The sequence below is a fragment of the Phodopus roborovskii genome, unplaced genomic scaffold, assembly GCF_943737965.1.
Source record: "Phodopus roborovskii unplaced genomic scaffold, PHOROB, whole genome shotgun sequence".
Taxonomy (NCBI): Eukaryota; Metazoa; Chordata; class Mammalia; order Rodentia; family Cricetidae; genus Phodopus; species Phodopus roborovskii.
Window position 1 is genome coordinate 3,948,239 of NW_026126578.1, and position 19,673 is coordinate 3,967,911.

At 38.1% G+C, this 19,673-nt stretch overlaps 1 protein-coding gene across 1 annotated transcript in view; it reads left to right on the forward strand.

Annotated features, from left to right (window-relative positions):
• Grm7 (glutamate metabotropic receptor 7) overlaps positions 1-19,673 on the forward strand; it is an 803,889-nt gene that overhangs the window by 537,279 nt on the left and 246,937 nt on the right. The window contains 2 exon segments of the mRNA XM_051203689.1: positions 17,904-18,026; positions 18,029-18,103. Of these exon segments, the coding sequence (XP_051059646.1) occupies positions 17,904-18,026; positions 18,029-18,103 (198 nt within the window).

The following is a 19,673-nucleotide window of genomic DNA, read 5'->3' on the forward strand; positions in this document are numbered from 1 at the left end:
TTTTTTCCAACCTCAATTTCTTTTCTTTCTTGTTTCCTTTCCTTTTCCACCTTATCGCGTCCACATATTGCTTTCTTTGTTTCCTTTTCATTTTTTAGTTTTTGTTTTTTTTTGGTAGCCCTTTACTTTTCTATACCTCTCTCCTTCCCTCCCTGCTAAATCATTCCTCCCTCTGTCCCTTCTTTGCTTTCTTTTCCTTTCTCAGATTGTTTACCTGGCTATATGTTGCATTTACAATTATATCACACAAGAAAAGTGAGCAAACAAGTATTTCATTTTGTGTATTGTTATCAGAAGTGACAGTAATCCACGTTAAAGGAAAATTATTCTAGTTTAAAAAAAAGAAAAGAAAACAAAGTAGCATGTTTTCATTCTAATCTGAAAACGTGTTAGCTGAAGTTTTAGTTTTGTTTTCATAAGTACACGTACATACAACAATATTTCCTAAATTAAGAAGAAAACTCCCTGATCCTTCCAACAGGATCTTACTACATGGGACAAGCTGTACTTCAACTGAAGGTTCCCTTGTGTTCGTTCACCTTTCCAGTACTGGGATTATAGGCATGCACAATTTTACCATGCTCCTCAGAACACATTTCTTTTATTTTTTAATTTTATTTTATATGATTTTCTTACTTGACTTATCGATCCCAGTTCCCCCTCCCACCCTCCCATCACCCCCCTGTCACCCACCTTGTCCCATTCACCATTCAGTCCCCAGGGAAAGTGAGGCCTTTAGGAGGGACCATCAAAATCTGTCAAGTCATATTGTGTAGGGCTTAGGCTCTCCCTCAGGTCTCTAAGCTAAGGGAATATTCCTCCATTGGGAATGTGCTCCCAAAGACCTTTCTTGCATTAGGGATACATACTGGGTCCACTGTCAGAGGTCCCATAGACTGCCCAGGCTTCTAACTGAGACCCACATTCAGGGGGTCTAAGTTGTTCTATGCAGGTTTCCCAGCTATCAGTCAGGGTCCATGAGCTCCCCCTTGTTAAGGTCAGCTGTCTCTGTAGATGCTGCAGTCTGTGCTTGACCACTTAGCTCATCATTTCTCCCTCTCTGAAACTGGACTCCAGGAGTTCGCCTCAGTGTTTAGCTGTGGGTGTCTGCTTCTGTTTCTGTCAGTTACTGGATGAAGAATATAGGATGGTGTAACGAGTACAGTTTTTCTGCCTGCCGCTGCCTGTCTGGTCCCGCCACCACGCCGCCAGGCCCAAATAATGCACAGAGACTCTGTATTTGATATTATCCTGTTGGCCAGTTACTAGTTTCTTATCGGCTAGCTTTATCTTAATTATTAACCCATTTCTGCTGATCTATGTATTTCTCTTACCGGGGAGCCGGCGGCATACTGCTTTCTTCAGACTCTCCATCTTGACTCCTCCCTCCTACTTCCTATTTCCTCCTTGTCTCCTAGTCCCTCCTATCTTCCTTTCCTATTGGCCAACAGTGCTTTATTATTAACCAGTATGAGAAACATACAGAATGACATCTCCCATCATCTCCTCTTTTCTGTCTAAATAAAAAGAAGGGTTTTAACCTTAACATAGCAAAATATATTATACAACAGTTATCAAGTAAGAATCACAGTTAACAATATTTAGTCCATTAACATTTACAAGATTTGAAGAAAATATTTCATCATCTATTCTATCTTTGTGTGTCTAAAGTCTAAGTAACTTATCTTTAACCCAACTAATGAAAACTATAACCATAACTATCTGTCTTCAACTCCTTCAAAGACCACAGAAGGATAATATATAAGCTCTAGAAATGACAGAGACAACTCACTGCCTGGTCACCCGAAGTTCTTTTGTAATCTTCCATCTTCAGCCCATAGGCCATAGTGTGTCTGGCAGACTCTTCAGCAATGCAGGAAACTTTAAACTGTCTTCTTGTATTCGCAGTTTGTCAGTCACTTTTCTCTGTGTCCTGCATACTGTCTCGCAGACTCTTCCATGAAGCAGGAACTTTGTAGTAATGTCCATCTTGAATCAGCAGTCACTTTTCTGTGGGTCCTGCATGTCCAGTATATACAGCATAAAGTCAAACAGTCCAGACAAGAGCAGTATCTTGTCCAAATGGCTAGTCTTGCCATATTGGAAGCAAACTTCATAATGCATTTCTTCGATGTCCATCTTCCTTTCTGGTGCGGGTGGTATTATCAGGAGCAATTATGTCTCATTGTCAAGTAAAACCCTAAATCATTTTAAATGCCATATTCTGTAGGTCTTTGAAAGGTTTGAAGAATGCCTATCCATCTCAAATATATGTCTGTATATCTAGAAATACTAACTAACTTAACTATAAGTTCTAACTATCATAGGTAACTATCTATAATCTGTACTACATTATACATTACATTTCTAACTGAGCTCAATAAACACAATACCTAAACAAGAGGAGAAATATACATATCACCTTATTGACCTTAAATTGTATCAATAAATGAAAATCCATTCCAAAATGAAGTATTCATATCTATACCATAATCCCCTTTTTTACCTTTAAAAAGTTATTGGTCGTGATCATTAACCATTTATAACCAAGTCCATTTAAATGAAAACAAACATTTATAAACAATATTTGGGAATTTGGGCGTCGTTCTTTCCAAACTACTTCCTGCTGACAGGGGGCGCTGTCATGGGGGATCCTGAGAAGTTGCAGAAATCTTGGCTGTAGTCTTCGAGGCTGCTTTGTCCAAGCTGTTTTGAATGTTGGATCATCAGCGACTGTTTCAGGGGGCCTGGCTTGATCAAACCACATTAGTCTGCAAGGAATCCACAGCTTTTCATTTTCTGTGGAAACAAAAATAGAAATCCTTTTCCCCAGTAACTTGTCCTTGAACTTAAATGTTGGAGTCAAAGCATTTTTAAAATATATAAATTGAATTAATGCAGCAGCATTTCCTTTATCAGTTGTTGTTATTTTCTCAGCAGGCAAACAATGTAGAGACAACACAATAGCATACAGTAACCAGATTCTCTCTGAGCTTTTCATCTTTATGTGGCTTTATTATTACTCTGTTTCTTTTACTTTTTATTTTTTATTTTTTGAGACAGGGTTTCTCTGTGTAATTCTTATCTGTCCTGGAATTCACTCTGCATACCAGGTTTACTTTGAAATCACAGAGATCTGCTTGCCTCTGTCTCCTGAGCACTGGGATTAAAGGCGTGTGCTACAACACCCAGTTCCTCTTTGTCTCTTTAAAACCATTTTTTTTCATGTCTACGTATATTCTAAAACACACTGTAAACCTTTAGAGGTTTTTCTTAATATGAATCTGTCTTTACTGTAAATCTTTATCTTCGTCTGGCCACAAGTCTTTTATCTGGTAAACAACAACATTGCTAAAATGAAAGTCATAGCTGTGTCAGCCGCGGTTTACCAAAGATGGTGGCGGGTACTTTTACCGCCAGCACCGAAAGCTGTGCTCACCACCTTGGTCTGCGCTGCCACCCAGAAAGCATGCTGCCGGCTTGGAGATGTGGTCACTGCCATTGCCATCTCTCATACACACCAATAAATTGTTAGCAGAGTTATTTAAAAGCTGTGTGGTTTTTTTTTTTTTTGCCACTTAAGCTGAGTCAGGAATCTTCCCTTAAAGGAGCAGCGCGAATATCTGCTTGTCTCTAGCAAAGCAGAGTTCAACTGAGAAAAATGCTGCTACCAAGAAACCTTGCTTGTCTCTGTTCTTTTGTTTCTAAAACCATTTTTTAAGCTTTTGTTAAATTTTAAGTGGAAGTTCTTATTAGCCACGTGGGCGCCATTTGTAAGGTGTACAGTTTTTCTGCCTGCCGCTGCCTGTCTGGTCCCGCCACCACGCCGCCAGGCCCAAATAATGCACAGAGACTCTGTATTTGATATTATCCTGTTGGCCAGTTACTAGTTTCTTATCGGCTAGCTTTATCTTAATTATTAACCCATTTCTGCTGATCTATGTATTTCTCTTACCGGGGAGCCGGCGGCATACTGCTTTCTTCAGACTCTCCATCTTGACTCCTCCCTCCTACTTCCTATTTCCTCCTTGTCTCCTAGTCCCTCCTATCTTCCTTTCCTATTGGCCAACAGTGCTTTATTATTAACCAGTATGAGAAACATACAGAATGACATCTCCCATCAGGATGGCATATAAGGTATTGATCAATCTCATTATCAGGGAAGTACATATTTTTATTTGTGTTTCTTATTTTACATATTGATCACAGTTCCTTCTCCATTCCCTCCTTCCCTCTCTTCTATCCTCCCATGACCACCATCCCATCCCATTCGTACCCATACTCCACATGAAGGTTGATGTCTAGCCAGAGGGGTCATCTAATTCTGTCAAGTCATTTGGAATAGGGATTAGGCCCCCTTCTGCCTCTAGGTTAAGGGGGTACCCCTCCATGGGGAACATGCTCCCAAAGTCCTTTTATGTACCAGGATACATTCTGGTTCCACTGTCAGAAGTCCATTACTGCCCAGGCCTTCTAACTGAGACTCATGTTCAGGGGGTCTGAGTGGCTCCAATTCTAGATTCCAAGCTATCAGAATGGGGGCACATTAGCTCCTCCTCATTCAGGTCAGCTGTCTCTATGGGTTTCTGTAGCCTGGTCTGCATTTGGATTCAAGTTCAGCTCAGTGTTCAGCTGTGGGTGTCTGCTTCTGTTTCCATAAGCTACTAAAGGATGGCTCAATGGTGGTGGATATATTAGTCATCAATCTCATTATCAAGGAAGGGCAGTTATGGTAGCCTTTACACTGTTGTTCAAATTGTTATTTGGGGTCAGTCTTGTAGGTCTCTGGATATTTCTCTAGAGTCAGTTTTTTCTTGAAACCTATAATGGCTCCCTCTTTTATGGTATCTCTCTCTATCCTTTTCTTTCCTCTATTCCTCTCCAGACTCAATCATCCTAGTCCCATGTGCTTTCCACTCCTCCCCTTCTCTTTCTCCTAGCCCCCTCTCCATTCCCTGTCCCCTCACTCCCAATATGCTCAGGAAATCTTGTTCCTTACCCCTTCTGTGAGGGACCTTGTATGAATCTCTTAGAATCCTCCTTGTATCCTAGTTTCTCTGGCAATGTGAGTTATAAGCTGGTGATCCTTTGCTCTATGTCTAAAATCCATATATGAGTGAATACATACCATATTCCTCTTTTTGTGACTGGATTACTTCATTCAGGATGGTTTCTTCCAGTTCCATCCATTTGCCTGTAAATTTCAAGATTGCCTCACAGAGAGTAGTATTCCATCGTGTAAATGTGCCACATCTTCTTTATCCATTCTTCAGTTGAGGGCCATCTAGGTTGCTTCCAGGTTGTAGCTATTACAAATAATGCTGCTACTAACATATTTGAACATATGTCTTTGTTGCTTGGATGTGGATCATTTGGGTATATGCCTAAGAGTGGGACAGACAGGTCCTGTGGTAGACTGATTCCCATTTTCCTGAGGAACCACCATACTGATCTCCAAAAAGGCAGTACAATTTTGCATTCCCACCAGCACTGGAGGAGTGTTCTCCTTTCTCCACATCCTCTCCAGCACAAGTTTTCATTGGTGTTCCTAATTTTAGCCATTCTGGCAGGAGTAAGATGGTATCTCAGAGTTGTTTTGATTTGCATTTCCCTGATAGCTAAGGATGTTGAGCACTTTCATAATTCTTTCAGCCTTTTTGATTTCCTCTATTGAGAATTTTCTCTTCGGTTCTGTACCCCATTTTTAAATAGGGATATTTGGTATTTTGTTGACTAGTTTCTTGAGTTCTTTGTATAATTTGGATATCAGCCTTCTGTCGGATGTATGATTGGTGAAGATCTTTTCCCAGTCTATGGGCTGCCATTTTGTCTTGTCAACTGTGTCCATTGCCTTAGCCTCTCAGTTTGAGGAGGTGAAATTTATTAATTGTCAATCTCAGTGACTGTGGTATTAGAGTTATGTTCAGGAAGCAGTCTCCTGTACCAAATTGTTCAAGGGTACCTTCCACTTTCTGTTCTAAGAGATTCAATGTGGCTGGATTTATGTTGAAGTTCTTTGAACTTGAGTTTTGTGCATGGCTATAGACATGGGTCTATCTGCAGTCTTCTACATACCATCATGCAGTTGTGCCAGCACCATTTGTTAAAGATGCTTTCCTCCTCCCATTGTATACTTTTAGCTGTTCTGTCAAAAATCAGGTGTTTGTAGGTGTGTAGGTTAATGTCAGGATTTTGGATTCGATTCCATTTGTCTACATGTCTATTTTGGTGCCAATACCAGGCTGTTGTCAGGATTACAGCTCAATAGGAGTGCTTAAAGTCAGGAATGGCGATGCCTCCTGAAGTTCCTTTATTGTACAGGGTTGTTTTGGCTATCCTTTTTTTTTTTCCATATGAAGTTGATTATTATCCTTTCAAAGTCAGTAAAGAGTTGTGCTGGGATTTTGATGGGGATTGCATTGAATCAGTAGATTGCTTTTGGTAAGATTGCCATTTTTATCCTCCCTATTTAAGGGTGTGTGAGATCTTTCCATTTTCTGGTATCTTCAATTTCTTTCTTTAAAGACACAAATATAGGACTTTCACTTGTTTGGTAAGAGTTACCCCAAGAAACTTTATGTTTACTGTGGCTATTGTAAAGGGTGATTTTTCTCTGGTTTCTTTCTCATCCCCTTTGTTGTCTGTATATAATAGGGCTATTGATTTTTTTGTTTGTTTTGTTTTGTTTTGTTTGTATATCTTGTATCCTGCTAGTTTGCTGAAGATGTTTATCAGTTGTAGGAGTTCCCTGGTAGAGTTTCTTGGATTGCTTATGTAAACTATCATATCATCTGCAAATAGTGACAGTTTGACTTCTTCCTTTCCAATTTGGATTACCTTCATCTCCCTGCCTAGTAGGTTAAGGCTGGATGATTTCTCTGATGTGTTCTTGGATTCCATTTGTCAGTATTTCATTGAGTATTTTTGCATCAATGTTCATAATGGATATTGGTCTGTAGCTCTCTTAGTTTGTGTCTTTGGGTGGCTTGGGTACCAAAGTAATTGTGGTCTCATAAAAAGAGTTTGGTAATCAGCCTTCTTGTTCTATTGTGTGGAACAATTTGAGGAGTATTGGTATTAGCTCTTCTTTGAATTTCTGGTAGAATTCTGCACTGAAGCCATCTGGTCCTAGGCTCTTTTTGGTTGGTGGGCTTTTGACGACTGTATCTATTTCATTAGGGGTTATAGGTCTATTTAAGTTGCTTATCTGTTCTTGATTTAATTTTGATAAGTGATAGTTATACAGAAATTTGTCCATTTCCTTCGAATTTTCAAATTTTGTGAAAGTACAGGTTTTCAAATTATGACCTGAAAATTGTTTGGATTTCCTGAGTGTCCATTGTTATATCCCCCTTTTTGTTTGTGATTTTGTTAATTTGCATGTTCTCTCTCTCTGCTTTTTGGTTACTTTAGATAAAGTTTTGTCTATCTTGTTGATTTTTCAAAAAAACAACTCTTTGTTGCATTTTTTTTTTTTGGTATTGTTTTCCTGGTTTCTACTTTATTGTTTTCAGTCTTGAAATTGATTGTTTCCTGGCATCTACTCCTCTGGGGTGAGTTTGCTTCTTTTTGTTCTAAGGCTTTCAGTTGTGCTGTTAATTCTCTAGTGTGACTACCCTCTATTTTCTTCATTGGGCACTTAGTGCAATGAACTTCCTCGTAGCACTGCTTTCAAGGTGTCCCGTAAGTTCAGGTATGATATGTCCTCATTCTCTCATTGAATTCTAGGAAGTTCATAATTTCTTTCTATATTTCTTCTTTGACCCAAATATGGTGCAATTATGCATTATTCAGTTTCCATGAGTTTGTAGGTTTTTTGTGCGATTTTTATTGTTGAATTCCAACTTTAAAGTGTGATGGTCTGATAAGATACAGGGGACTATTCATTTTTTTTTTTTTTTTTGTATTTGTTGAGGTTTGCTATGTTGCTATGTGGTTGATTTTAGAGAAGGTTCCATGTGGGGCAGAGAAGAAGGAATATTCTTTTGTGTTTGGTTGGAATGTTTGTAGATGTCTGTTAAACCCAATTGAGACATAACTTCTTTTAGTTCTTTTTGTTTCTTTTCTTTGTTAAGTTTCAGTCTGGTGGTCCTGTCTAGTGGTGAGAGTGGGGTATTAACATCTCCCACTATGAGTGTGTGAAAGCTTTGATTTTTAGTTGCATTTTTTTTTTTATGAATGTGGGTGACTTTGTATGTGGGGCATAGATTCTGTCTTCTTATCCATTCTCTTAGCCTGTGTCTTTTTATAGGCTAGTTAAGACCATTAACGTTCAGGGAAAGTAAGGACCATTGATTATTAATGCTTGTGTGTTTAGATTTGTTGATGGCCATAGTATTGTGAATATATTTGTCCTGCTTTCCCTGTGGGTTCTGGTGAAGTGGGATTATCTATTGCCTATGTTTGTGAGTGTAGTTAACTTCCTTGGGTTGGAGTTTTCATGGAAGGGCATTTAAGGTAGCCTTTCCACTATTGCTCAGATTTTTAGTTGGTGTCATCCTCATAGGTCTCTGGACATTTCCCTAGTGCCAGATTTTTCTTCAAACCTATAATAGCTCCCTCTATTATGATATCTCTTTTCTTGCTTTCCTCTATTTATCCCCTAACTCAATCTTCCTGTTCCCTCATGGTCTCCTCTTCCTTCCTCTTTTCCCCTTCTCTTTCTCCTAACTCCCTCTCTACTCATTGACCCCCTCCCCCTTGCTCCCAATATTCTCAGGAGATCTATTCCATTTCTTCTTCTTCTTTGGGGGAAACAATTATGGCTTTATTAGGGTCATCCTTGTTTCCTATTTTTTTCTGGTGGTGGGAATTGTAGGCTAGTAATCCTTTGTTCTATGTCTAAATCCATATATGAGTCAGTACAAGCCATGTTTGTCTTTTTGTGACTGAGTTACCTCATTCAGGATTGTTTCTTCTCCTTCCATCCATTTCCATCCATTTGCCTGTGAATATCAAGATTTCATTGATTTTGTTCTGCTGAGTAGCACTCCATTGTGTAAATGTACATTTTCTTTATCCATTCTTCAGTTGAGGGGCATCTAGGTTGTTTCCAGGTCCTAGCTATTACACATAATGCTGGTGCGAACATAGTTAAACAGATGTCTTTGTTGCATGGATGTGCATCTTTTGGTTATAAGCCTAAGAGTGAAATTGCTGGATCCTGTGGTAGACTGATTCCCATTTTCCTGAGGAACTGCTATATTGATCTGCAAAATGGCTGTACAAGTTTTCGCTCCCACAAACAGTGGAGGAGTGTTCCCCTCTTGCTGTATCCTGACAGCATAAACTGTCATTGGTATTCCCAATTTTAGTCATTCAAACAGGAATAAGATGGTATTTCAGAGTTACCTTGATTCACATTTCCCTGATGTCTAAGGATATTGAGCACTTTCTAAGAAGCTATTCACCAAAACACCAAATAATCCAATTAAAAAGTGGGGTACAGGATTGAATAGATAATTCTCCACAGAGGAATCCAAAATGGCACAAAGACACTTAAGAAAGTATTCAACATCCTTAGCCATCTTTGCTCCATTTCAAATTCAGTATCTCCCCAGTAAATCTACATATGTGTGAAGATAAGATTCAATCATATTAACAAAAACTGGGTTTACTAAGGTAGAGGAGGCATTTCCATGAATACTTGAAACAGTAAGTGAGATGGATTGACTACACAGCTTGTCCTGCTTCCTGGTGTTCTCTGCTCATCTGAAGTAGCCTGGTCACTGCTATTGCTCTAGATCATTACAGTGATCCCTTTTCTGCTGAAAGCAACTTGTAGTTACAAGAATTGGAGGATGAATTAATAAGATTTCCTTCGTTTTTCCTCCTTTTCTTTCTCTTTTATTCTTTCTACTAGGATTTTATGTGTTGTTCTGGGTTTTAAATTCTATTCCTACAGGAACATCATAGATGGTCATAATGTTTTTTTTTTTTTTTTAACTATTCGTTTCATCCTACAGGAAACTGGCAATGAATCATTCAAAATGATCAGAGAATGCAAGTGAAAATCATAGCTAGGGACTGGTGATAATACCTTAGGCAGAATAGTGTTTGCCAAGCATTTAGGAAACACTTGATTTGCTCCAGAGCATCACACACACCAGGTGTGGTGCATAACTGTGGCCCAAACATGAAATAGATGATGTCAAGTGGGTCAGAAACTCAAGGATATCCTTATCGGAAATGACTCTTCAGGCTATCCTGTGCTAGAGACTATGTCTTAAACCCATATATATATATATATATATATATATATATATATATATATATATTTGCTAAGATGAAAGTGGAAGATGAATTATGACTGAGAATCTAATCAGAGCATGAAAAGAATAAGGAGGAAAAACATCCTTTCACTGTACTACATAAAGTATAGCAAAATAACAATAAAACAGGAAATGGGTATGAAGAGAGAAAATAATTATTCTTAACTGAGGGTCTTTTAAAGGTTAAAAAGTCAAGCCCTGTCCACAGAGCCTAGCTCATGGACAGTCAGCAACAAACACACAGTATCTATCCTTAATCTCAATAAATATATAAATCTTTTTGTTCCGTGTTTTTTTTTTTGTTCAAAATGTAACATAAGATTTAAAGGGACTTCCAGGTCTGGGAAGATGACAGGTGGGTAAAGGACTTGCTATGAAAGCAGGAGAATCTGAGTTGGATTTGCAGAACCCACATAAACCAGACCTGTAGCTCACACCTGTCTACTCCTACTCACACCTACTACTCCTAAAGCCAGATGGCAGGTAGAGTTGGGAGAATCCCTGGAAGCTTTTTGGCCAGAGATCTTAGTATATATAGCAATGAACAAGAACACTATTTGATAAATGTACTAGGCAAGAATGATCATTCAAGGATGTTCACTGATGTAAACATGAGTGGTGCTGTATCCACTGGGACACACACACACACACACACACACACACACACACACACAGAGAGAGAGAGAGAGAGAGAGAGAGAGAGAGAGAGAGAGAGAGAGAGAGAGAGGGAGGGAAATTTCAAAAGTACTACCAGGACAAAGCAAGTTTAGTTTCACAGAGTACTTTGAAGAACAAATAACTTCAACTGACACTTGAAAGCAAAATAAAATTTGCAGATGTTCATTCTTTTCTCATTCCTTTAGAAACATATAGTAAGCCATCAAATTAACCAGTCACTGATTTCTACTGTACCTTTCTGGGACCTCTGGGCTCTAGTGAGAAGACCAATGTCTTTGATTGGTTCTCATGCCCATTCTCATCTCCTCCTGTTATAGTCTCTTTCCAATAGCATCACCTGTATTAATAATATCAGTTCTACTTTTTTTCAGTTTTCCATATCCATTTTGCCTGTTAATTGAATATGCATTTTCACAAAGCCCTGTAATCTGAGAAAGGAATGCATTCCAGAAAGCAGGATAAGCAAGCCCTTCAAAGTAAAAGGCTCCACAGCGGAGTTACCATTAAACATTCTGATGGTGAGAATCATGAGTTGATTTTTTCTTGTACAAAGCTGCTAATTCTTACTCAAAAGGAAGTGAGGAGTATGCATTTGATCAAATTGTAATATATGAAATTCACAAAGAATTAATAAAATATTATTTTTAAAACAGAGTGTCCATTTAAAAATTAAATACTAGACTCTGGATAAAAGTAAGAAGCAGAAAATCAGGAGAGGGAGGAAGGTTAGCTTCTTTGCAGACCAGACACCCAGAATACAATGCAACCAAGTCCTTACTTTATCTCAAACTCAGAGACTTCCTTGCAAATATGATGGTGAGAGTGAAGTAAAGAACATGAAGGACTGGGTATAAGAACATCCTATTTAAACAGTTAAAAGAACGAGGTGTTAAGTGAGAATTAATTGAAAAGGCTTTTTATAATTCTGTTGCAAGCTATGCTGTTGAAGATATTTAATACTGCCATGCAGCGTGAGTTTTATGTACTTAATGCTAGTCCTTTGGAACTTTGTAAATTGATATGTGAATAAAAGCAGCAGTTGAAGAAACCTAGAGATACTGGATATCAAGCTTTATTAGGTGTTTAAACCATTAGTTTATTGCATGGAAAAAATGTAGTCTTAACTAATTAATTGCTCTGATATACTTTTGTATATTTGCCCTATATTCTGTTGCTATGGATATAATACATTATTTACTCAGGACTACACAATGACTACAGTAATTGCAATGATGGTGGGAGTCAGGGCACCTATCATACAATAGATGATTCTCTTCATCAAAGCATTCAATGCTTCCAGAATTTTGTAAGCAAACTCGTTCATCTCATTGGTTATACTTAAAGCCCACACCTCTTTCTACATTGATCCACTGGAAAATATTTTGTCACCTTTTGGTGGGGGAAGGAGATAATACATAGATAATACATGGACTAACTTCTCTTTCTTCAGATAGCATAACTATGACAGACAAGACAGACAAAAAAAAATCTATCAAGAAAATCAGAAATCATACTTCCTGGTCTTATTTGCAGGATAATGGGTGAAGGGTTACTTAGAGGCACATTAATGAACTAGCTGTATACATGGAGCTTTCTGCATCCCTCTGAATGATTCTTAGGGAGCTCAGCTTTTCTCCTGGCCAGAAAGTCCAAGTTTATACCTTGGGTGTTGATCTTGTGATTCTTAAATGTTGATCTTCTTGTGAGTTCTATTTTTTTAATTTTCATTTACTTTATGAGTCTTCAAGATATTCCCTCTAAGAAGAGATGGAAACCACTACCTGAGAGAAACAGGCCATGAGTTTTGACCGGTTAAAATCATCCCTCAATGTTCCAGAGGGATCCAGCATTCCCTCACTCCCAGTAGTTGCCATCAATATTGCAACGTAATCAAATACCAAGTAGAAAATGAACCAGGAGTTAAAGTCATACCTCATGAGTAGCTAAGACTTCAAAGTTAGCAGATACTCATAACTGCCTGATGAGGTTTAAATTTTAAACCTCACCCCCCACCTCTATAGGCTTACATTTCAATTTTGTAGTGCCGTTTGTGATGCTATTTTGGTATAATTCTGGAGACTTGGAAAGATGGGACCTAGCTGGAGGATGAAGGTTGCCATGAACAGGTTCTTGGGAGTGTGTTATCCCTGGTCACTTTCTGTCACTCTCTTCATCACCCTGATGGGACTACCTGTTATCTGCCACAGGCCTCATCAGCCATGATATATTGTTCAAGTACAGGGGGTCATACAGACTGGTCTCTACAACTGAGACAACATACTTCTTTTCTCTATTAAACTGTCTTTTTCAAACTGTTTTATCACAGTGATATAATCAATTGCCACAGTAGGAAAATCATTTGCCACAAAAGTATCTACCTGATACTTTTGGTTGTTGGTAAATAACCTCCCTATATCTGGTTCCCTATAACAAGGCTATGTTTTTCAAGTTCTGTGAGTCTTACAAATCTAATCCTGAAGCCTTCCCAGAGCTTCTAATATGTTAATTTACCTGGTGACTCTCCAAGAAAGACATAAAGCTTGAACTATTTCTCCAGCAATAAAATATTTCATTACCAAAAACAGTTCTATTATTTTTCAAATTGTTCTTTCTGGGATAAATGTCCATATTAAAGCTTGCTAGAAACTGTTCTCCTATATTATTGGACTAAAGTCATTTCATAGTGTGAGTTTATAGTGGTTGTAATACCTCCAATATTGCTTTTTTGAGTTCTATAAAAACAGGAAAAATTTGCAAAGTATCATGTTAGAAAATTAATATTAAAAATGAATAGGCATATAAAATAAGATGGTAATGTTAGCACAATAAACATGGCCTTACAACAATAAAATGATGCTAAGATATAATTGCCAGACTTACTCTAAATTTATTTTAACTTTGATTTCTGTTTAAAATTTTTGTAATAAAAAGTTGGAATCCAGTGAATTAGGTGAAATATTAGTTTCATATGCATAGATAAAAGCCAATGAGAAGATACATGGAAAATAAAAGCTGTATATGAAGCAGCAAAACCATCTGCCCTCACTGAGACAGAACCTAAGGAACACTTAACAGTTAAGTCAGAGGAACTACAACAATATCTCAGGAGTTAAAACTGCTGGATGGCTGGGTGTTGGTGGATGCATGCCTTTAATCCCAGCACTTAGGAGGCAGAGGCAGGTGTATCTTTGTGAGTTCAAGGCCAGCCTGGTCTATAGAGCTAGTTCCAGGACAGGCTCCAAAGCAATACAGAAAAACCCTGCCTTGAAAAACCAAAAAAATAAAAAAATAAAATTAAAACACTGACTCTTCTTCTAGAACATCCAGGTTCAATCCCAGCACACATATGACAGTTCACAAATGTCAAAAACTTCTTTTCCAGGTTTCTGATACTCACTTTTGGCCCCACTGAGCACTATGCATGCATGTAGTACAAATACATGCAGGCAAAACACTCATATAAAACAATTGAAAAACTTTTAGGAGAAAACAATTGTAAGTACTATTGAAATAACCAAAAGATACTCAAATTAATCAAATGGTACCTAGGATGTCTCACTTTTAGTAAAGTTTCTGTCCAAGGTAAATTTTTTTAAACAACACAAATTGATTAAATTTTGTTACTGATTGCTTAAACGGTTCTTTTATTTATTTATTTTTTCTGGAGCTAGGTCACTGATAATAAAGATTATATAAGAGAATAACCAGGAATGTCAGATTCAAGGCCATAAACCTGATATGCTAGTGTTTGGGACAGAATTGGGAAAATTGCTCCAAGTTCAAGGTCAGCTTATTCCTACCAAATTTCCCACCAGCCAAAGGGCAAAAACTTTCTTAGCAAGCTATTTGAAGATATTATCATGCCATAATAACTTGAACTTCACTGTTAGTATGTGGAAAACAACAAATAAGCAGATTTTAAATTGGACATAGACATAGTTACATGTAAATTTACAATGTATATTCAAAAGATACTCAAGCTGGAGAACAGGACTGTGATATATTTAATACAAAACAATATCCAATGGTAATGTTACAATAGCCAGAGAGACACTAAGACTTGGATTCATTCTTCACAACGTTTGCCAGAATAGATCTTGCATACTGGTCAAGAAAATAAGGCAGAAAATATTAGAGCAAGATTCCAGATGCCTTTCTCTTGTCTCTTTTGTGTCGGTACCCAGACATGTACTTAGATGGCACAAATACACACAAAGAAATATAACATATAAAACAGTAGTTGAAGCTGCCCTGTACCCAATGAACTCATATTGAAATTTTGCAGTGTCTTCTACTGTCATGGTGGGTGGTAAGGAAACAAAAAATTTTCCATCTTGTGATTGGCACAGAAAAATGGTGCAGCCCATCTCGTGGGGAATTTACTGGTATAGATCAGCAATTGATATGAAGGTTGTTCAAAGTGGTGGTTTGAAAAAAAATGGCCACCAAAAGGAGTGGCACTATTAGGAGGTGTGGCCTTGTTGGAGTGGGTGTCTCACTGTGGAGGTAGACTTTTAGGTCTCATAAAGTGAATATAATTTTGAAAAACTTTAAAAAAATCTATTTTATGATTTTTCATCCATACATTTTTTTTAAAGAAAGGGTCTTAAATGTCTTAAAATGTTGAACTTCCTGCCTCTACTTCCTAAGTGCTGAGATGACAGGCACCTACCAATGATACCTGGCCTGTTACATAATATAACACACAGGTCTTGAACATCTGCTAGATGTTCAAATGCTGTGCTTTTTTGCCATGGAGACAGATGGAATATAAATTGTCATGGAGAGGCCTATGAGTGAAGCTTTATAATATTTTGCCTATGGATATAATAGAATATTGTAATGTTTGGTAAGACTAACAAGCAAAGTATAGGAAGGAAGAATTAAACTATAAAGGATGAAAGTCAGACAAAGGACTTCCTATCAAAGGAAGTCAAAGAATGTGAGCAAAGCTAGAGAAATTAACAATGGTCACAGATGTACAGAAGACATGGAAAAAGGTTATTGTTAATTATGTCTCCTTATAAGTAAAATCCCAATAGCATGGTCACATTAACATAAACAAGGACAATACCAACAGACAGGTAAGAGTAGACAGAGAAATCCACAAGGCCTCAATAAAGAACTGTGGGCAAATACACAATTCTGAGATTAGGAAAATACTCTTTTTCAGGGAAGTGAGCAGTAATTGGCCATCTAATACCAACTGGTCATCCCTGAAAATATTTACAAGTAACATTATATTAAGTGACTGCATTGTATTTAAGGATATATTTGTGTATACATATATGCCTATAACAGCAATTAATGAAAGAAGAGGCCATGAATTGGAAATAGATCAAGGAGAGTATATGGGAAAATTTAGAAAGAAGAAGGAGAAGGGGAGATTGTTAAAATTATATTATAATCTCTAAAATAAAGGAAAATTTAAAAAGAATACTAAAAGTACACACACACACACACACACACACACACACACACACACACACCTATAACACAAATAATAAAAGCCAAGAAACATATTTTGAGGTTAAAGATGAAGATCAGAGAAGCAAAGCAGCCAACCAGTAGCTCTTACCTCTACCAAGGCTGAAATGAGATACATGTTCCATGTGACTGAATCTCACACGAGGCCCTTTGCTTCTTCCTTATAAACCTCTCTAGTGATGGGATTAATGGTATGAACTCTGTTCCTTTTTGAGGCTGATTCACTTTCATGTAGCCCTGGGTAACCTTGAACTCACAGAGATCCATCTACCTCTGTCTTCTGAGTCATGAGATTACAGGTGTGTACCACTGATGCCCAGCTTCTATGGGTAACTAGTGTGGCTGGCTTTGCAGTCTTCAGTGGCTTTATTATATCATAAACAATAGATCACCACACACAAAAACAAAGAAACCTGGAGACAGGATGGAGGAAGGTCAATATGATAATACAATTGTTTATGATATGACAAACTGAGCACACCATTGTTTCCCATGAGTTGAATAAGGAGGTAGGTTATGTAACTCTCCAAGTGAGGGTAGAACTTAGAGTAGCAGAACAAAGATAAAAAGTATTTCCAATGTGCATGGAAACACAGTCCTTGTCAGCTGTCACCATGATTGTGCAGATGGGGCCAAGCTGAAGAATGACTACCTATTGTGAACAGGGGAAGAGGGTTACTTAATATATATTCTGTGGTTAGTGGGGAGCTGGTAAGAGATTCTGAATGAGTCTTGAGTATGGTTGTGAGCTGTGCCATTTGCAGAGATAAACATGAATAATGAAACATTAAATAAAGACCTCTAGTCTCACATTATAATAAAAGATCAAGACATGTTAAAACACAAATATTGGTAGTGTGTCCAAAATGTTGTGTATTGTCTGAGATAGAATTGGTAAGACTGTGACATACATTGCATCTGTCTGTGAGAGACAGTGGGAGAGAGAAATGTTATAAAAATAATAAGACCAGAGTTTCTGCTCTGAGTACCCAAGTCTCCAGTAATGACCACAGGAGCACAACAGGAAAGCAGGTACAGGAAAGATAATGAGAGTTCAGGCTTGCAGACCTGTGTGTTTATGTCTGTCATGATACCATTGTCCCTTCCAGAGCAAACAATCCTTAAAGATTTTAATATAGATCTCTCAACTCCCTCCAAACTGAAACAGGTGTGGTAAGAGCACATTACTCCAAGTTCCATGTTGGCTCATGACAAAAGACATCATCACAGTGCTCCTTTGAAGTCCTTCTGTGCTGTATGTCATAAATCCAAATAGTCAATGTGAAGGTCTCTAAAAGTAAATTCCCAAATTAGAAAAAAATTGGACATGATGACCACAGGTGACTAAGTGGCTTGCACTGTTAGTCTTCCCAGATACTTATTATCTTCATGCAAGATCAAAAGCAGATGGAAATGTGCACTCCCAATCAACTCGAATCTGTCTGTGTTTCTTGTTTTAATGTGCAGGACAGGAGCGAATTGGAAAAGACTCCAATTATGAGCAGGAGGGTAAAGTTCAGTTTGTGATTGATGCTGTCTACGCCATGGCGCATGCCCTTCATCACATGAATAAGGATCTGTGTGCTGATTACCGGGAGTATGCCCAGAGATGGAGCAAGCAGGGGGAAAGAAGTTGTTGAAGTATATCCGCAATGTTAATTTCAATGGTGAGTCTATAAATGTCTGTACTGAAGGGAATGCTAAGCAAATATCATCTCCTTTTTCATAAGTTACATAAAGTACATTGCCATTGACTCAAGTAAGATCATAACCATGCTAATTGTGTACTTTCAAGTGAACAAACCAGTGTGGGAATGGGTGAAGAAATGAAACATAGAAAAGAGAATGAATGACTACATGTGAGAGGGCTATGGTATGTTCTTTTCTTGAAATCCAGATCTTTCATATAAAGCCATTTTTTTTTTCTTTAGAGAACGTAGGTGAGGAAGAGAGAAAATAAAGGAAGGAAATGAGGCAGGAGATGCATAGTCGCAAGGTCATAAGGGATAGTTTAAAATTGTAGTATAAACTTACATCTCAGATTATGAGCCTACCCCTCAAAATACAAAATCCTCCTAAAATAAGCTACCTAAAAGAAACTAGTAAACATAAGTAGACAAAATAAATAAATAGTGCAAACGTGACAGGCAAAAATACTTTCTCTATAGTCTGAGTCTAAAGATGTCTTGATGCTTTGCATAACAAAACTTAAGGAATTCGATTAAAACTCAATAGATCTTGTAACAAAAAATTCTACCTGTAGGCTAAGGGAATAACCCTCCATGGGGAATGTGCTCCCAGAGTCTTTTCATGCACCAGGGATACATCCTGGTTCCACTGTCAGATGTCCCTTAGGCTGCCCAGGCCTTCTGACTGAGACCCATGTTCAGGGGGTCTGAGTGGGTACAATGCTGGTTTGCCAAATATCAGTCTGGGGATCCATGAGATCCCCCTTGTTCAGGTCAGCTGTCTCTGTGGGTTTCTGTAGCCTGGTCTTGACCCCTTTTCTTATGACTCCTCCCTCTCTGCAACTGGATTACAGGAGTTTGGCTTAGAGATTAGCTGTGGGAGTCTGCTTCTGTTTCCATCAGCTACTAGATGAGGGCTCTATGACGGCATATAAGTTAGTTATCAATCTCATTATCAGTGAAGATCATTTATGGTAGCCTCTCCAGAGGCAAGAGGGAGGGCCTAGACAGTTCTCCAAATGACTTGAAAGATTTTGATGATCTCTCCTGGAAGGCATCATCCTCCCTGTGGAGTGGGGAGTGTGTAAATGGGACAAGGGGGGGGAGTCAGGGGACATGGAAGGGAGGGAGGGAGAGGGAACTGGGATTGATATGTAAAATAAGAAAAAATAATAAATATATATATTTTAAAATTCTACCTGTATTACAAATTAGCACTATAGCAACAATAAACAAGGAAACATGAATACAGTAAACTTGGGGAAATAATACCTAACTATTAAAGGCTAGAGACAAAAAATACCATATTCAGGTATTTCACATACCTAGTGTCTTAATTAGGGTTTCTGCTGCTGTGAAAGAAAAAGCACTATGACCAAAATCAACTTGGAGAGGAAAGGGTTTATTTAGATTCTATTTCACAAAACATTACATAATAGAAGGAAGTGAGGTCTGGAACCCAGAAGTAGAGGCTATGTAGGAAACTACTTACTGGCTTATTCCCCATGGCTTGCTCAGCCAGCCTTCCTACACAACTCAGGAACACCTG